This window comes from Ursus arctos, unplaced genomic scaffold (assembly GCF_023065955.2).
Source record: "Ursus arctos isolate Adak ecotype North America unplaced genomic scaffold, UrsArc2.0 scaffold_8, whole genome shotgun sequence".
NCBI classification, from domain to species: Eukaryota; Metazoa; Chordata; class Mammalia; order Carnivora; family Ursidae; genus Ursus; species Ursus arctos.
The window spans coordinates 15325689-15345602 of NW_026623100.1; the positions used below are offsets into that span (position 1 = coordinate 15325689).

General features: G+C 48.2%; 1 protein-coding gene across 1 annotated transcript in view; it reads left to right on the forward strand.

Annotated features, from left to right (window-relative positions):
• EPAS1 (endothelial PAS domain protein 1) overlaps positions 1–6041 on the forward strand; it is an 82591-nt gene extending 76550 nt beyond the window's left edge. Inside the window, exons 12-16 of the mRNA XM_026486635.4 lie at positions 1022–1503; positions 2342–2468; positions 2730–2847; positions 3143–3304; positions 3815–6041. Of these exons, the coding sequence (XP_026342420.2) occupies positions 1022–1503; positions 2342–2468; positions 2730–2847; positions 3143–3304; positions 3815–3966 (1041 nt within the window). The 3' untranslated portion in view covers positions 3967–6041. The remainder of the gene's footprint in view (positions 1–1021; positions 1504–2341; positions 2469–2729; positions 2848–3142; positions 3305–3814) is intronic.
• The last annotated feature ends 13873 nt before the right edge of the window (positions 6042–19914 follow it).

Here is a 19914-nt window from a genome sequence, read left to right on the forward strand (position 1 = left end):
CCCCCGAACCTTCTTTAAAGAAGCCCTATGTATATCCAGAATTGTGAGAGGTTCATAAAACAATTACTCTCCTCACAAACACATTCATCATAGGATTCTGAAGTGACTTTTATTTTAACTGCATCTTAAAAGGACATCTGACAGGTTTTCACTTACAGCTTCTCAGGAATACACCTAGGCAGTGTTCTTGAAAGGGACCGGTGTCCCTGAAAACTTATACAAACAGGGACGAGGTGGGTGGATGTGTCACACAGCTCCAAGGGAAAGCGTTAAGCCCCCTTCATCTCAGGTCCGGTTATCCTAGCGCCTGCCCCGCCTGACTCTTCCCGCCCTCTGCCCTGAAGTCCTGAGGGTTGTTGCTCAGGACTCGATTCTGTGTGCTTCTGTCCTCCCCGGTGTCCTACAGTGAATAGTCACTAAGCTGCACGCCCCACCCCCAGCAGCGAGGGCAGCATTGTCTGCGTGGGCTCGGGGTATGCCCTGGAGTGCCCATCAGGACACTGGGAACTTAAGTACTTGCCGGGTGACAGTCTCTCTGCCAGCAGGCCACAGACGAAGCCCGGTCATGCACGTGGTGCTTGGGTCTGTGCAGGGGCTTAGAAGGGAGAGGAGGAACTGTCCCTGGCTCCCCGGGAGCCACTGTGTGCCCCACGGGCCTCAGGAGCAATCTCACTGGGCCCCAGGAGAGAAGGCAGATGGGAGAGAGGAGGGTGTAACAGGTGGGGTGAGGCAGGGTCACCGTGGGAACGTGCAGGCACAACCAAGTAGAGCATGGAGATTTGGGGCACAGGCTGAAGAGGGCACGAACCCGGGGAAAGGCCAGCGTCACAGGCCAGGAGCCCCACACAGCGGGCAGACAAATCTGAGTTTTCTTTTGGTGGGCCACAGGGATCAAAGACTGTGCTAGAGCATGGGGGGGCGGGGAGAGACCCTGCTGCAGGGAAGGGGTGGTCGGGGGCTGGAACAGCATTCTCAAGGTGATGCACCCCTCACCACACCTTGGCCTCTGCTCTGTCCTCAGACGGACTTCAGTGAGCTGGACTTGGAGACCCTGGCCCCCTACATCCCCATGGACGGTGAAGACTTCCAGCTTAGTCCCATCTGCCCCGAGGAGAGGCTCCTGCCGGAGAAGCCGCAGTCCACCCCCCAGCACTGCTTCAGCACCATGACGAACATCTTCCAGCCGCTGGCCTCCCACGGTCCCTTCCTCCTGGACAAGTATCAGCAGCATCTGGGAAGCAAGAAGATAGAGCCTGAGCACCAGCCCATGTCCTCCATCTTCTTTGATGGCGGGAGTAAGGTGTCCCTGCCCCCGTGCTGTGGCCAAACCAGCACCCCTCTCTCCTCCATGGGAGGCAGATCCAATACCCAGTGGCCCCCCGATCCGCCATTACATTTCGGGCCCACAAAGTGGCCTGCTGCAGATCAGCACACGGAGTCCTTGGGGCCATCGCCGCTGGGCGCCCCCATCACCTCACCCCATCTCTCCATGTTCAAGAAAAAGTGAGTGGCAGAGACCCTGGGCTCCCACGGCAGAGGCTCCCACGGCAGGGGCGGGGTGGATCTGGGGGGCCCCAGACAGGCTCGCTGCTCCTCCCCTGCCACAGCCTTCCCTGTGCTCTGAGAGGGGAGGCCTTGGGGGAATCACCCCGAGGTAGGGGAGGCCTCGAGCAGGATGCATTTCTATCAGGGCCGAGGCGAAGAGAAGGGGCCTGCGGAGGCCCTCGAACACCACCGCCTCTCCCTTCAGAGCGGGCTCCTCCTCCGAGTCACAGAATGCACACAAGTGTTTGAAGGACGCTTCTCTTAGTTCTCTGCTGGAATCCTGGTTGAGGAAAGCATAAAAGATGCCCTTGCTTCTCCCCTGCCATAGCCTCTCCGGGCTCCCCACATCTCCCCAACGAGGCCCGTGTCAGCCAGCCGGCCGCTCACTGGGCTGAGTCACGGGGGTTGACCTGTGACCTCTCGCTCCCAGGGCCCACGGTTCTGCTTCCCTGGGGCACTTGCCCATCCTCACTGGGCCTCACTGGGGAGCAGTGCAGGGGAGAGACAGGGCAGAAGACTGAGGTCTTCAAGACCAAGGTCACTCACTGTGCAGCCACAAAGGAGGCCTGAAGGCTGTCCAGATACGGCTGGGCTGACAGGCACATGTGGGGGGTACAAGTAACTTGAACCATTTCTCAGCATCTCAAGTCCATTGCCCCTCCCCTGGGACGCTGCCCTTTGGGTCCTAGAGCCAGCACAGGCAAGTATTCATTCTGGAAGGGTCCTCTGCAGGCGCTGAGAACGGGGGCTGTGGGGCTCCCAAGTCCTTCATGGCTCCCTCTCTTGGCGTTGGCAGGTCTGCAAAGGGCTTTGGGCCTCAAGGCGCAGATGTGCGGAGCCCCGCCATGGCGGCCCTGTCCGACAAGCTGAGGCTGAAGCGACAGCGAGAGCATGAGGAGCGAGCCTTCCAAGCCCTGAGCGGGGTGAGCCGCCTGCCTGCGGTCGTCTGGGTGCCCTCCCCAGCCCATGGGGGCACGCGACTCGGTGTGGAGACAGGGCTGAGGGCGGAGGTCCAGCCTGGCCAGAAACGCTCACAGTGGCTGTGAGGGCTCAGAGAGCCTGCTAGGGGCAGCGGGAGGGCTGTGGCCTTTCAGAGAGCGCACACCGGCCCCCGTCCAGGCCCACCCTACCCCCTGCCTCAGGTTGAGGACCTGGTTCTCTGGCCTTCTCCCTTCTACATCCAGGGGGATCCCTCAGGCAGCAGTACTTCACATCAGGTGTGGAAAAGGATGAAGAGCCTCAGGGGCAACGGGAACTGCCCTCTGATGCCCGACAAACTGCTGAGTGCAAGCCTCCCCAATGGTAAGCAGCAGGCCCAGGCCTCCTGGGGTGCTGGGTTCCTCCACGGTCTCAGCACCTGCCTCTCTGAGCCTTGGCAGAACAGGATGGTGTCCTGTGCCCCCCACTCCTGCACACACCCACCTCCCCTTTCCACTGGGCTCAGATGATACAGTCAGAAAGTTCTGGGCACTGATGCCACAGGAGCTGGCTCTAGTTCTAAGCACCTTTGGTAAAGGAAGGGGGCTTCTGGGGGCTTCACAGTCTCTCCCCTGCCTTGGCCTGGCACTGCCCTTATTTGCTGGCATTGGTCTTTCAGACGAGTTCACCCAAAATCCCATGAGGGGCCTAGGACAGCCCCTGAGACACCTGCCACCGCCTGCCATGAGCCCTGGAGAGAACGCCAAGAGTGGGTTCCCCCCGCAGTGTTACGTCCCTCCGTACCAGGACTACAGCCTGCCATCGGCTCCCAAGGTGTCAGGTGAGTGCGTTCGGGACCTGCAACCCCTGGCAGCAGGGCTCAGCCCCAGAGGGCAGCTACCTTTCCCAGAAGATGCCATCTTCCCCCAGGGTTTCAGAAGGGACATCCAGGGCTAAGAGTCCCCCAACCTGTGTCTTCTGCTCAGGGTTTCATGGCGCCGTATTGCCTACTGCCTCGTTCACATAGTGGGGACACCACTCTGCCTTCGGGCAGGAACGGAGCTGAGGACATGCCCAGAGAACGCACTGCCTCGGGGCGGCCTGGAGAGCTCTGGGAGGGGTCACCCCACCAGATCCATTCTCTGGGAGCCCCCGGACACCCACCTTCTACCCCGGGCTGCCTGAGTCTGTTCCCATCTTACAGATCCTTGATACCATCCCCAAAGGGTTGCTATTTGGCGTGAATATAATTGGTGGCTTGGGGGAAACCTACCAGAAGCCCTCTTATGGAAGAGAGGTTTTTTTGGAACATTTGCGAGCTTTAAAAACACGGTACCCACCGTTCTTTCAGGCATGGTGAGTCGGCTGCTTGGGCCCTCCTTCGAGCCCTACCTGCTGCCCGAATTGACCAGATATGACTGTGAGGTGAATGTTCCTGTGCCGGGAAGCTCCACGCTCCTGCAAGGAGGGGACCTCCTCAGAGCCCTGGACCAGGCCACCTGAGCCGGGGCCCCCCGGGCAGACCCCCCCTGCCAGCTTCACTGTCTAGGTGTACTTCCGCAACTAGGTATTTCTAACACCGACACACTTGTTACGAGGTGTACCTACCCGGCGAACTTGCCCACGGCACCACGTAGTGGCCTTTTTCTAAAGACGCTCACTTTAGTAGCTGTGTTTTAAGATACACCGTTGTTTCACCTGCCGCGTTTTATTCTGTCAATGAACATGTTCTTAAATTTTGTAAGATTTTTCTTTCCCCAACTTCGATTACTTCTAATTTATGTTATTCATGGGTCCCTCTGTCTCGCTCTCTCACACACACAGTATCCATACTAACGAGTTTTGTGTTACGTCTGTTCTCTTGTCGGGAAAGCTTGGGCTTCGTTGAACTAAGAAAAGTTGTTGTTGCCAAAGAGAAACAAAGTAACTTCGCTATCCGAGCTGGGTTTTCGGGGCCCGTTCCTCGCAAAGCCCTTCTGCTTTCTTTCCTAAAACTAATCCCCCTATGGTAAATTCCCATCTTTTTTCTCTCCTTAAGCCAACTGTTAGCTCTAGTTTTGACATAAATTTTGGGGAAAAAAGAGAAATGTGAAGGGTGAACCCTAGCGTAGGTGGTTTTCTGTGAAGGTTGTGCAATGGGGCTTTTCCCTCACTCTTCGGGGTTTTTCTCCCGCATTTGGCGGATTTGTTAATTATTATTCAAAAACGTAACTGAGTTTTTTAAAGAAAACTTATATCTGGGTTAATGTGTTTATCATATATATGGGTACTTTGTAATATCTAAAAACTTAGAAACGGAAATGGAATCCTGCTCACGAAATCACTTCAGATCTTTTTCATAAGGTGTTGGTCTTCTCTCTCCTGGTGTTGCCGACACTGCCGGGGTTCGGCACTCCCCTGGGCCTGTCCTAGCTCTGCTCGAGGTCTCTCGCTGTTGGCTTTTTGCTTTGGGGATATGCCATGGGCGTGACAAAAATCCAAGACATGGAATCATGAAGTGTGGGAGCATTGCGAGCTGTCTTCTCATGTTCTGTATGTATTATGTATGTATGTATGTATGTATATTATTGCTGCCAGGAGGGTCTGCTGGCATGTTATGGGGTGAGGGTGGGGCGAATCTAAGGGGAAGTGCTTTAATTTTTCTTCAGATTTTGTTGCTAGCCCTTCAAGTGCACTGAGCTATGGGACCCTAAAGGTCTTTCACATGGCACATTGGGATATTTCCAGAATTACCATGAGATGGTTTCAGTGGGAATTCAGGAAAGAAAGTGAGGATTCAGAAATGGTGCAGTGATCCAGCCCACCGTCCTCCCAGCTTACCAGCCCGGAGCACATGAAGCTGGCCTGAGAGAGGGTGTGGGAAGTGGGGGTGGCTGGGCCTGACCAGGCCAGCACCCCTTCCTCAGCCTGCTGTCAGGTGGCCCTGCCAGGAGCAGCAGGCAGACTTCCTGGTTGGCCCCTAGCCTCAGGCCTGCCCCAAGGTCTGACTGTCACCTGAAGTGACTTATACAGGTAGGAAGCACTGAAAATCAAGTGTTCTCAGAGCACTTTAGAACTCACTGGTTAAGAGGGACAATACCTTTTGGTTTTTAAATACCAATCACACAGAGCTCTTCTACCCTGGGTATGATGAGGAAGTTTCTAGAAACACACATAAAGCACAGCAGGCCAAGAATTTGGTAAAGCTGGATGGACTCAATGCCAAAAACACAACAAAAAACTGAAGTTCAAAAGAAATCTAGGAGAAAAATGACCTGGCCGCTGCCTTGACCAAATCACACCGTAGCAGCACCGCTTGGCCCCACGCACGGCGGCAGAACTTGAAGGGTTACTGACATGTAAACGCTGGTGTTTGATTTCCTGTGTGTGTTGCCTCAGCATTAAGGGCATTCTACCCTTGCAGTTTTACTAAAACACTCTGAAAAATATTCCAAGCTTCATATTAACCTTACCTGTCAACGTAACGAGTTCATGAACATTATTGTCAAACTCCTACTGACAACATTACTATAGGGGAGCTTAACTTTATAAGGAAATGTATTTTGACACTGATATCTTATTAAAGTGTTCTGATCCTACCATTGCTGGTGGCTCTTGTTTCGTGTAGATTTGTCATGGGCTACACGGATGTAAAGCAAAGCCTCTATTAAATAGTTTACAGACAACGAACGTGGACCCTGATCTCTGTGAGGCAATGGACGTCAGCCGACAGAAAGAGCCACATGAACACTTGGGAACTGCTCAAGCCTGGGCTCCATGTCGCATCAGCCATATTTCCACCTATTTTTCTGTCTGCCACTGGGCTCTTTCTCGTATCCTAGGGGGGCACCCAAGGACAGAAGTCACGGTCCTGCTTTCAGAAGACTACATGAAGCAGCGTGGGAGCTGTGCTGGTCTCCATGTCACACTCTGCACTTTGATGGCTCGAAGGGGCAGCGTGGGTATTAGCGGTCAGGGAGGACCTCAATTTGGAAGTGCCAGGGCTCCAGTGGGGCCTTCCCAGGGAGAATGTAAAGATAGGAGGGGAAGGGCCAAGACCAATTCAGGTGGAGACAGGGCATGGCAAAAGCCCTGAATTAGACATGGCCTGATAGGTTCCCAAATTCAAATTTTACTTTTCTAAATCATGCCCTGCTTATGATCAGGCGGCTGTCTCTCTATAGGGTCATGCAGGGGTGGGGGAGAGAGCCAGCAGCAGCCTCTGCTCACAACTGTCTGTCCTAGAACCAGTCATTCCAACTCCCTGGTCCCGGCGGGAACTGCGTGGCCCCTCGGTGGCCTTTGCAAAATCAAAATCAATCCCTTCTCTTCCAGGACACCCAGGCAGGATCAGGAGAAAAGACTTTTAAAGTTATAATGCTACCCCCCCCACACACACACACAGAGTTTTTTTAAATGATACTCGTTTGGTGAAGTCATGGTCTCTCCAAGAGCTTACCAGCGAAGAGCGGAAACAAAAGCAATTCTGAGTCATTCCCCTGTATGAGCTGGTGTACAATGAAAGAGGCCCAGGGCCCACGTTTTTTTCAGGTAGTCCCTGTCTCAAATACTGGACTCCGGTGTCCCCAAGTGCACTTGTACTTGGGCCAAGGACCCCTGTCTTGGGTTCAGAAAGCACAAAACTAATAGATGCAAATGAACCCTCAGTTGCTTTTGGGTGGAATCCAGGTCCTGTGGGAGTTCAGAGGCGGCCAGGAAAGATCAGCCTGGGCCTCCACAGTGGAGAAACCCCCACGGGACTGGAAGGGAAAGAGGTTGGTAAGGCGGGGGTGGCAGGGAGGTCATTTCAAGAGCGGGCGAGGAGGACAAAGGCATAAGGCCAGAATGGACAGCACATGCAGGAGACGCTGGGGAGCAGGCAGGACACTGGGACTGGGCCTGGCCACTCACAGCACAGGCGTGGAGTCAGACAGGCCCAGGCCCGGACTCTGCTGCTGCTAGCTGTGTAACCTTGGGGAAGCCCCTGAATGCCTGAGAGCCGGTGTCTCCCTCCCCATGAACCAGGCATGATAACGGTCCCTACCTCATAGGTGAAGGCTGGAGATATAAATTTAGGAATCAACAGCAGGTCAGTTGTACTTAACTCCACAAGACTGGATTAAATTACCCAGCAGATAAGAGCAGAGGCAGAGAGTAGAGTGCTAAGGTAGAGCCCTGGGCCGGGTAAGTGCTGGTCCAAGTCAGAGGAGCCAGCAAAGAGGCTGAGTGGAAGCAGCAAGTAGAAAAAGCCCGGGAGTGTTGCATCCCAAAAGCCAAGAGAAGAGGGTGTTCCAGGAAGCAGGAACAGTTAACTGGGCCACACTCTAGACCAAAAGATCAGGTAAGAGAAGGAGGCAAAGTTGGCTCTGGAGCTTGGCAACATGGAGATCATCAGGGACCTTGCACAATGCGGTTTGGGTAGAGAGCAAAGCACAGCAGCTTGATGGGAGTGGACTGGGTATCGAGCTGGCTGGGACAGAGAGGGAACAGAGACCGTAGCAACTCTTTCAGGAAGTTTCCCTATGAAGGGAAGCAGGGAAATGGAGTAAAGCTGGAAGAAGAGGCAGTTTTGCTTTTTAATATTTAATGAACTTCTATCTTAGAATAATTTTAGATTTGCAGACAAGTTGCAAGAATATTATAGAGAGTTCATGCACCCAGTTCCCGTTATTGCTAACATTACTGTGGTACGTATGTCACAACTAAGGAACCAATATTGATACATTCTTATTATCTAAAATTTCTACTTGATTTAAATTTCCTTAGTTTTTGTCTAATGGATTTCTTTTCTGTTCCCAGATCCTATCCAAGATACCACATTGCGTGTAATTGCCAGGTTGTTCCCTAGGCTTCTCTGGACTGTGATAGTTTTTATGGTCCATCATAAGAGCACTCAGACTTCCCCTGTTGTTGACGACCTTGACAGTCTTGAGGAGTGCTGTTCAGATATTCTAATGTAACAGCAGCCTTCAATTTGGATTTGTCGCGTGTTATTGTCATGGTTAGAGATTATGGGTTTTGGGGAGGAAGACCACAGACGTAAAGACCCGGTCTCATCCCATCATATCAAGGGCACATACTGTCAGTGGAACTTCTCACTGCTGACGTTACCCTTCATCAGTTGGCTGAGGTGGAATTTGTTGGGTTTCTCCCCATGAAGTTTCAGATTTTTCTCAGGGAAGTTATATTGCAAGATGAACTATCGATATTGAGTGTTTATATGGTGATGGCAGAGGGAGAAATTGATTAAGGTGGGCGAGAGAAGGCATCGTTGCAGAAATAATGGCACTGGGAACGTAGGAAGGGCACAGATGGGCTCTAGTGCAGCATGGATAGAAACATTTGTCAGCTCATCATTTTGCAGGAGGGAAGGCAACAAGTAGAATAAGGCTGCAGCCTGGTGGGTGGGATTGGTGAGGGGAAGATGGTGAGCAACCTCCAATCTAACCGTTTCCATCTCCGCAGCGATGGAGGAGGCAAGACCGTTAGCGGAGAGAGGGGAGAGGCTGTCAGAGTTCTGAGGAGACAAGTGTGGAATCGTCATTTTAGGAAGCCACACTGTTGCTTAGTATCAGATGCTCAAATGAGATTTTGGTCACAAATGGACCCATTAGCACAGTTGCATGTTCTTCTCTGACCACACCGTTCCACCCTAATGCAGGCAGAATGGGTGGTTAGTTGAGGTTGCCAGGTTGGGGGGTGGGGAGCGGAACAGCATGCGAGAAGAAGCTAGGAATGTTTCCAAGAGAAGGACTATTATGACGGACCATGAAAACTAAGTTGTGTGAGAAGGAAAAAAGATGAAGGGGAAGATGACCAATGAAAGATCAGTAGGCTCCATGAACAAGGGGTGCTGATGAGGCCAGAGAGAGGTCAGAGAGAGGTGTGGAGAAAGGTGAACCATGCAGAGAGTCACTGTCAGAAGAGAGGAAACTGAAAATTGAAATTTCACTTATACTCCCCTATGACCCAGCAACACCACAAATAAATAGGTATTTATCTTAAGTGCAAACTTTAGATTTATATAACATCTGCCCACAAACATTTATGAATAATGCTGCTATTATTATCGAGAACTAGAAACAACCCAAATGTCCTTCAACAGGGTATGGATTTAAAAAAACAAAACCAAAAACAAAACCCTGTAATCCATCCCTACAATGGAATACCACTCAGCTATCTAGGCTCGCTAACTCGATTCACACAGCATCATGGAGGAAGGGCAAAGGTATCACGCTGAGTGCAAGAAGCCAGCATCGAACAGGACAGTCTATATAATTCTATGTATATGACATTCTGGAAAAGGCAAAAAATGCAGGAACAGACAGCAGATCATTGTTTGCCTGGGGTTAGGGGGTGGGAGAAGTTTGAATCAAGGGGCTGCATGGGAGAGTTCTTTGGAGTATTAGAGTTATTCTATATCCTGGTGCTGGTGGTGGTGATGAAAATCCGTGCATGCGCAAAATCATAGAACTGTACATCAGAAAGAATTTTACTTTATGCAAATTTAAAACTGTTAAAAATAAAAGCAAGTTTTGAGATTTCAGAGGTGGCTGAAATGGAGAAGGTGTGAGAAACGGGAGACAGGTTGACACGCAGGTGTCATGATGATGCGGAGTAGAGAGGTACAGGAGAGGTGTGAGCTCCAGACCCAAATCCCTGAAGGGGGAGTAACTAGAAGCCAAGGTTGACAGCCGTGAGGAGAAAGAAGAGAGCTAGGACATGACGGGAAAGGAAATGGCATCGCCAAGCTAGGAGGACCCCCTCCACCTCTAGGCCCCACCTGATACCTGCCTGTATGAGAGAAACCAGCCCCTCCCTGACGGCTGCAGGGAGCAGGGCCCTCAGCAGAGAGCCAGGCTCTAGTTCAAGAGGAAGGTAAAGTCACATGCAGAGAAGAGGGGAGGATCTAGAAGGTGGCTGATGTCGGACAGAGTTCCAGAGAGTGTGGTGGAAGGATCTAGAAGGTGGCTGATGTCGGACGGAGTTCCAGAGAGCGTGGTGGAAGGATCTAGGAGGTGGCTGATGTCGGACGGAGTTCCAGAGAGCGTGGTGGAAGGATCTAGGAGGTGGCTGATGTCGGACGGAGTTCCAGAGAGCGTGGTGGAAGGATCTAGGAGGTGGCTGATGTCGGACGGAGTTCCAGAGAGCGTGGTGGAAGGGTGTGGAGGGTGGGAGAGGTGGCAGATGGGAGAGAATGACGGATGTGCAGAACCGTCTGGGGCCAGGGGCCAGGTGGTGACTGATGACCTGGAAGCCTTGGTCTGCTCCTGGTGACTGAGGCAACGAGAGGGAAGAGATGGTGTATCTCTTAGTGGCTCAAGCCAACAGGTGGGGAGCTGAGCCCTCCTGCAGCCTGCAGGGGCTTGGAATAGCAGGGAGGGACACCAGCTTCTCCACCACGCCTACAGAGCTTTCTGGGTCCTTCTTAGATCCTGCAGCAGCCAGGGACCATCATAAGAGTGTACTCACTGGACGTGAGGTGGGGTGGTTGCTTTCCAAGGCAGGTGTAAGGGTCGGCAGGGGGCCCCCCCGCCTCTCTGTCTGTTGGGACCTGGGTTTGACCCTCTGTGGGTGGGCCCAGCACTTGTAGAAACAAAGGAAGACGGCTGTAGTTGGAGCACCCAGTGGTCTGAAACGAGGGGACGTTCTCCTGTCCTCGTGAGCCTGGTGGAGGCGAGGGCAGCTGAGCGTGAACACTGACGTCATTCGGGGCCTCACTTCAAAGCCAAGGCAGAGCTCTGACTGAAGATGCAAATCTGGATGAGACAGAGGACTCAGGCTGGGGGAATCGGCGCCGATGGGTGGGGGAAACGCAGAGCGCGTACACCCACTCCTGCTGTGGCTTGAAACAGGCCTACCAGGGTGGCCTGGGCCGTGAAGGCCGGTTCTGCCCAGCAGCCCACATAGCAAGGCCCCTCTGGTTAGGCACCAGCTCGGAGCCCTGCCAGGCTGGGCTCAGGCCCTGGGAGCTTACGGTTCCACGAGACCACAGGCTGGGCTGCAGCCCCGATGTATTATGTCCCTCTCTGGCACCACACCTTAATAGAAATATAAACAGGAATTCGTTCAAGGAGGATGACTAAAATGTCGACAGGGCTCACAGCCACATCCCCGCGGTTGACTGGAGTAGTTGAGACAGTTTGTCCCGGAGGAAAGAAGATTTGGGAGCGCTCAAAAGCCCACCTTAAAAAATCTGGAGAAGCATAGTGTGTAGTGTTTCCAGATGGCCCCACATAATGGAACCAGGCCTGTAGGTTCAGATGGAGTTCAGCTCAATGCAAATATACTCAGGAGTAAACCTCCCTTCTCCACTAATACGTCAGTGTTTGCCTTCGCAGTATAATAGGGAAATGATGTCTTTACGCAGGTCGCCAAAGAAAGTTAGAGAGTGATGCCACCTAAGGATATCTGGTCAAGGTAAGCAAAACAAAACAAAAAAACACCTGATTTCAAAGCTTTGCTCAGATCTCGGCCTGGCCATCGGACATGGATGGCCCCATGGAGCCCGGGACAAGCAGAGGGGAGCTCTCTCTTAAGTGTTCATCTCCTGTCTGGGCAGAAGAAAGTGCAAATTTTGTTGAATTTAGAATTTTAAAATGGTTTTCTTCGTATGGATGTATACTGCATGGTCTCTAAGAAATCTGTAAACTTGAGGAATTATCACAGCCAAGGGGAGCCTAAGGAGACATGACAGTTAAATATAATGTGGTTTCTTGGAAGGGAAGAATGAACATTAGGTAAAAAAGAAGGAAATTTGACTAGAGGATATACTTTGGCTAATACTAGTTGTATTAGTTGGTTCATTGATTGTAGGAAATATTCTGATGTAAGATAGCAACGGGGGAAAGCGCCCGCAGGGAAGTGGTGACCCTCTGTACTGCTTTTGCAATTTTTCCTAAGTCTGAAACTATTCTTTGAAGAAAAAAAAAAAGTATTGAATAAAAAAAGGATGCCAGATAAAAACAAAGAAATGCAGGTGGAAATAGAGCACGAAGAAAAGGATAGGTAAATGAGTAAAGCTAAGTGAAGAGTGACTGTTAAAGCAGTAATAATGAAAACATATTGTGCGGTTTTAAATAATGGAAATTAACGTATACGCAAACAGCAGCATAACAGGTGGGAAGAGGTAAATGGAGTCAGTGACTTCCAATCTTTGCGATGTCTGGAAGTGGCAGGTGCACTAACTTGTATGAGACTTTAATAGGTCAAGGATGCGTGTTGTAATCACGAGGGCAATCACTAGAAGAATCGTTAAGATCGTGTGTAACTTACAAGCTGATAAAGCAGGGCAATGGACTCTTTGAAAAACACATGATTATTCCAAAAGAGGACCAAAAAGGAAGGGAAAAATGAACATCAGGGGGACAAACTGAAAACAAATAAGATGCTAGATTTAAATCTAAATATTTCAGTAATTAGATAAAATACAATAGGTTATATATTTCACTTAAATGAAAAATGTCAGACTGGGTTTAAAAAATAAATATAAGCTACTTACAGGATAGATGATGTCTAAATAAGAATACAGGCAGAATTTTAAAAGGACAAAAAAAGATATACAAACGAAAAAAAAGCTGGTGTAGTGTACTAATGTCAGACCGTAGACTTTAAGGAAGAAGCATTACTAGAACGGAGAGACATCTCAGAATAATAAAATGTGTCAATGCAACAGAAAGATATTATAAGTCTATGTGTGCACCTAATAAGCTTTAGAAATAGATACTACTATAAGGAAAAATCAAAAATCTATAATCACAGCGGGCGATTTTAACACACGTCTCTCAGTGACTGATGGGATACGCAGAAAAGAGTAAACAAGAATCAAGGAAGTGAAAGGCGACTCACAAAATGGGAGAAAATATTTTCAGAATCATATATGATTAGGACTACTATCCAGAGTATATAAAGGACACTTAAAACTCAACAATGAAAAGACCAAAAATGCAATTTAAAAGGGGCAAAACATTTTAGACATTTTTCCACAGGAGATAGTCAACTGGCCAACGATCATATAAAAAGATGCTCCGTGTCTAGACATTAGGGAAACGGAGATGAACACCACAATCAGCTACCACTTCACAGCCAAAGGACGGTGAGCAGCTCGAAGATAAACAGTAAGGAGTGTTGGGGAGGATGCGGAGAAATCGTAACCCTCATCCACTTCTGGTGGGAATGTACAATGGTACAGCTTTTTGGATCGCTGTCTGGCAGTTCCTCAAAAAGTTAAACATAGAATTACCATATGACCCTGAAATTCCGCTCTTACACACACACACACACACACACACACACACACACACACACACACACCCAAGGGAACTGAAAACCTATGTTCACACAAAGATTTATGCACAAATGTTTAAAGCAGCATTATTCATAATGGCCAAAAGGGAGAAACAACCTACGTGTCCATCGAGTGAGAAAAGCGTCAACGAGATGCGGTGTGACTGCACGATGGGACCGTATTCAGCCGTATAACGTATTGAAGCACGGATACAGGCTACGACATAGACGGACCCCGGAAACCTTACGTGGAAAAAAAGGTGCCACACACAAAAGGCCACATATTACATGATTCCACTTTTACGAAATGTCCTGAATAATTAAATACATAGATACAGAAAATATATTAGTGGTTGCCAAGGGATGGAGAAGGGAGACATGGTTTCCTTTTGGGGTGATGAAATGTCCTGAAATTACTGGTGATGGTTGCACAATTTTGTTAACGTACTAAAAACTACTGAATTGTATACTTCAAAGGGTATTTTTTAATGTTTTTTATTATATTATGTTAGTCACCACACAATACATCCCTGCTTCTGATGTAAAGTTCGATGATTCATTAGTTGCGTGTAACACCCAGTGCACCATGCAATACGTGCCCTCCTTATTACCCATCACCGGTCTATCCCATTCCCCCACCCCCCTCCCCTCTGAAGCCCTCAGTTTGTTTCTCAGAGTCCATAGTCTCTCATGCTTCACTCCCCCTTCTGATTACCCCCCCTTTTCAAAGGGTATTACAGTATGTGAATTATAGCTTAATAAAAAATAGACAACAGTATAAAAGATTGAAGTACACAATTAAGAAACAGACCTAATGGCATATGTACAACCTTGTGCCCACTAACTACAAAAGAGACATTCTTGTAAGTGCGGATGGGGAATTTACTAAAATTGGCCATGTACTAAGCCATAGTATTAGTACCAAGCAAATATTAATACATTTCAAAGGTTTAAAATGACGCAGAGCATACTCCCTGACCACAGTGAAATTAAACCAGAAGTCCAAAACCAAATGGAGGTTGAAGAATCACAAAGTCTGGAATGTAGAGAATATACAGTACTTCTGAACTGCTCGTGGTTCACAAAAGATCACATTGGAAATTAGAACATACGTTAAGTCTTAATGAAAACAGCGTATCAAAACTTCTGGGATTCAGTTAAAGCCATGCTTAAAGGGAAATGTATAGCCTCAAATGGATATACTAGAAAAAAAAAGGGGATGAAATCCAGTGATACAAGTATTTATATCAGGAAATTAGAAAAGAAATAGCAAAGTAAACCTAACAAAAAACAGAAATAATAGAGGAAAACAATGAAATAGAAAACAAATGTAAAATAGAGAAAAATCAACAAAGCTGAAGTTAGTTATTTGAAAAGAATTAAATTGATAAACACCTAGCAAAATGTACCAGGAGATAGTATACAAATTATTAATATCCAAAAATAAAAGATTATAAAATAATATTAGAAACAACTTTATGCCATTAAACTAGATGAAACTAACTTCTTGAAAAACCAAACTAAGACACAATAGAAAATATGAATAATTCCATATTAATGAAAGAAAATGAATCCTTAAGTAAAACTTTCCCACTAAGAAAACTTCAGTTTATGAAGAATAAATGAACAAATTAACAAGAATAAATTCTTCTTAATGAAGAATAGCTTCATTATTAAATTCTCCCACTTGGGCTCCCTGCACAGCAGGGGAGTCTGCTTCTCCCTCTCCCCCTCCTCCCACTCATGTGCGCTGTCTCCCACTCTCTCTCTCTCACATAAATAAAATCTTATAAATAAATTAATTCTCCCAAATGTTTGAGGACAATCACTCTTTCTCAAACACATTTCGCCAGCAGAAAAAGAGGGAACACTTTGAACTCATTTATGAGGCCAACATATCCTTGATGCCAAACCCTGACAAGCATTTAATAAGAAAACTTACAGGAGGCCCATCTCTTTCACACACGTCAGTTTCAGTATCTTCAACAAAATATTACCCAATCAAACCCAGGAACATATGGAAAGGAAAATGCCACTGTGAGCAAACTGGGTTTATAAAAGGAAAACAAAGCTAATTTAACACTGAAAAATTGATGTAACTTGCCATATTAACAGAATAAAGAAAAAATCAATATAGAAGAGATATTTGATAAAATTTGAAATGCATTATTAGGAAAAAAAAAACTCTAAGTACACTTGGAATAGAGAATAACTCCCTCAATCTGACAAAGGATATTTATTAAAAACCTAAACAAACATCATACCTACTGGTGAAATTAATACTAACACTAAAAGCTTTCCCCCTGAGAGAAATACGATAAAGATGCCAACTATCATTACTTCTATTCAATACAGAACCTAGCCAGTGCAATAAAACAAGAAAAATAAAAGGTATGAGGATTAGAAAGGAAAAAAAGCCTGTCATTATTTATAGACTACGTGATTGTGTATATAGAAAATGCAAAAGGATCTTCAGATTACTAAATTTAAATATATAAACATCAACTGTATTTTTATATACTAACAATTAAAAATAACATTTTTAAATATGTATTCAACCAATCAAAATATAATACCCAGGAATAGACCTAAAAGATGTAGAAGAGTGCTAAATATAAAACCTTGAAAAATATTGAGAAAAATTAAATACCAAAATACGTGAAGGGCTATCCCATGGGTTGGAAAAATCAATATGTCTAAGAAGTCAGTTCTCCCCAAATTATGTATCAAATGCAATCCCAATCAGAATTCTAGAGCTTTCGTGTTTGTAGTCTGAAAAATATATTCTGAACTTTATGTAGAAATGCTGAGCCAGAAGTATCCAAAACAATATTAAAGAAGAACGAAGTTGGAATTCTTGTACTACTGGATACCAAAACTTATTTTAAAATCACAAAAATTGGGGCACCTGGGTGGCTCAGTCAGTTAAGCATCTGCCTTCGGCTCAGGTCATGACCTCAGAGTCCTGGGATCCAGCCCCACATCAGGCTCCCTGCTCAGCGGGGAGTCTGCTTCTCCTTCTTCCTCTGCCCCTTCCCCTGCTTGTGCTCAGTCTCTCTCTCTCTCTCAAATAAATAATATCTTTAAAAAAATAAAATCACAAAAATTGTGACAGCATATTGTGTAAAAATAGACAAATAGACCAATAAAACGGAAAAGACTGTCCAGAAATCAACCCATTCATACATGAACACTCATTCTATGACAAAGGTAATACCGGCAGAGCAGTGAGGAAAGGATGGTCTTTTCAACAAATATACCCAGTCAATAGGATATCCATAGCGGGAAAAATTATTCTTAACTCCTACTTTGCATCTAACTTAAGATTTCCAGATGGAATAGAGATCTAAATATAAAAGACATATAAAGCCCCTTGGGGCAACTGAGTGGCTCAGTTGGTTAAGCCTCGGACTTTTTTTTTTTTTTTTAAGATTTTATTTCTTTATTCGACAGAGATAGAGACAGCCAGCGAGAGAGGGAACACAAGCAGGGGGAGTGGGAGAGGAAGAAGCAGGCTCATAGCGGAGAAGCCCGATGTGGGGCTCGATCCCATAACGCCGGGATCACGCCCTGAGCCGAAGGCAGACGCTTAACCGCTGTGCCACCCAGGCGCCCCAAGCCTCGGACTTCTGATCTCAGCTCAGGTCTTGAAAAAAAGACCTACAAAGCCTCTGGAAAATAACATAGGAGACCATCTCTATGACCTCAAAGTAGGCAAGACTTCTTGAACATGAAAAGATAATTTACAGAATGGGAGACAATATTTGCAATATTTACATCGGACAAGAAACTCAGGTCCAGGATGTATAAAGAACTCCTCGAATCGATTAAAAAAAATAGAAAAATAACAGAAGACTTGAAGAGATATTCACAAAAGTTTTTATGACCAAAAACATATAAAATAGAGCTCAAATGTAGTCATCAGGAGAATGAAAACTAAAACCACGGTGAGAAACCACTTCCACCCCCACAGAATGGCTCAAGTTGAAAACCTCTGTCAACACCAAGTTCTGGAGAGGACGCGAAGCAGCTAGAGCTCTCAATTCGACCTACAGCGCCGGAGAGCTAAACATAAGCCCGCTCCCTTCGCCCCAGCTGTCCTACTCCCAGAAACACCCGAGAAATGAGTCCCGCTGTCCTACCCGACAGGTGTAAGAACGTACATAGCAGCTTTATTCCCAACGGCCCCAGACTAAAAATCACCCCAATGCCTGTTACCAGCAGAATGGACAAAGAGGTCGTCCCATATTTTTAAAAATGGAATAAGCAGCCGTAATGAAAATGGGGGAGCGGCTGCCACACACAAGAACGTGGATGAGGTTCCTAAATGCTGAGCCTGAGAAACCGGAAGCAATCGATTACGAGCGATATAATTGCACGTAACAGTCTAGGACCGGCAAAACTACCGTCTGGTATTAAGGGTCGGGTGTTCACTACCCTCGGGCAGAACAGTGAGTAGCAGCAACAAGCATCTGGGATGCAGGGATGCTGTTCATATGCCACTTCTGACCTAGAAGGTCGTCATGTACGTACGTCCCCCTTGGGAAAACTCATCTACTCTATGATTTGATAAGTATTATTGGTGCAGGTTTGTGGGGAGACGGACACTCTATTGCGGGTGGAAGCATCAACTGCAAGTATCATTGAAAGGCAGTTTGGTCATATCTGTACAAATTCCAGTGCCGTACGTCTTTTGAACCAGCAATTCGACTTCTAGGATTTGTAGTTATATTTGTACGTCTGCTCAGACATACATAGACAAGGCTATGCATTGCAGCGTTATTTTTAAGCCTAATATCCTGGGGTAGGGGAGGGGGTTGAATAAATGACGGGGCATCTACCAGTGTCAAAAACCACCAAACAAGGGTTGACCCAACCCGGCCCAAGCCCGCAAGCTTCCTTCTCGGTTTGCATTCGCTGGAATGTCCCTGGAAGGACACAGGAGGAGCCAGCAGTGGCGGTCACCTCAATGGCCGGGCACGAGAAGGTGGAACCGCTGTTGGACCTTTTGAATTGTGCACCACACCAGCCCGCAAACACATCAGTCCGAACAGGAACAACCGTGTCCAGGAGTGACAGCACCATAGGATGCCAGGGAAGGCCGCTGTCAGAAGCCACCAGGTCCAACCCCTCAGTATGCCCTTGAGACCGCAGCACCCACCGTCCGCACTCCTCCAGAAGGGAAAACACGTTCTCCGGGAGTTAAACACACCCGCGCGCCATCCCCCTTCCGCTGTGTGCAGACGAAGCTGAGAGAGCAGCTAAGGCCCCAGGAAATGTGTGCAGGAAAAGCAGGTGCTGGGACTGGTGTGCAGGTGACAGGGTGGTGGGGAGGCCGACGCCAAGGGTCCTGCATGACGTCCTGGGCAGACCACACGTGGGGAAGCAGGAGGGAACCAGTGACAAGGTTCTGCGGGTCCAAGCAGGCCTGATAGAGCAGAGCTGGTTGCCAGTCCAGGGGCTTCTCTTGACTGGATCTCCGCTTCCACACCCGTCTATTCCTTCACTAACTCCTCCGTCTTTACGCATGCCTGCCAGGCGCCAGGCTCGGCCGAGGAACAGCACCGCGCTGGTGCTGGGGCCCCGGTGGGACTCGTGGGGACAGCACGCTGGGCCCAGCTCACAGACGCACGGATGGTCTGGGGAGACCACCTCGTGAGAACCCACAAAGCCGCCTTTTTGAATGTTCTGCTGTGGTTGAATGAAATGTAAATGGAGCATTAAAGCATATTTTGGTCCTTTGTGCCCTCTGAAATCTCTTTTTACTTTTCTCCCCAAATGGACTGTGGTATAACTGAAGTGCACGTATTCAAAGTACGTGGACCGATCGGTCCTGACTACACCTGCCAAAGCACCACCACAAAACGGGGACTGTCCCCCCGCACACCCGCCCGAGTCTCCTGGTGCCCCTTACATCCCCTCCCTCCTTCCAGCCCCACCCCCAGCAGCCACTGTTCTCCAGAAAGTCTTTCAGGAAATCAAGTCTGCCATTCCTCTGCTGTGTTCCAGGTCAATGCGGTGGGGACAGGGGTGAGGCTGAGCGTGGAGCGCTCGGGCCGGAGGACTCAGGACACTGAAGGGCAAGCAGCTGCAAGGACATACTGGTACTCCAGCCGCACAGCAAACTCACAGCTAAGGCACATTCGTTGCTCTTTATGGACGAGGATAGGAGCCCCAGAGCAGTTA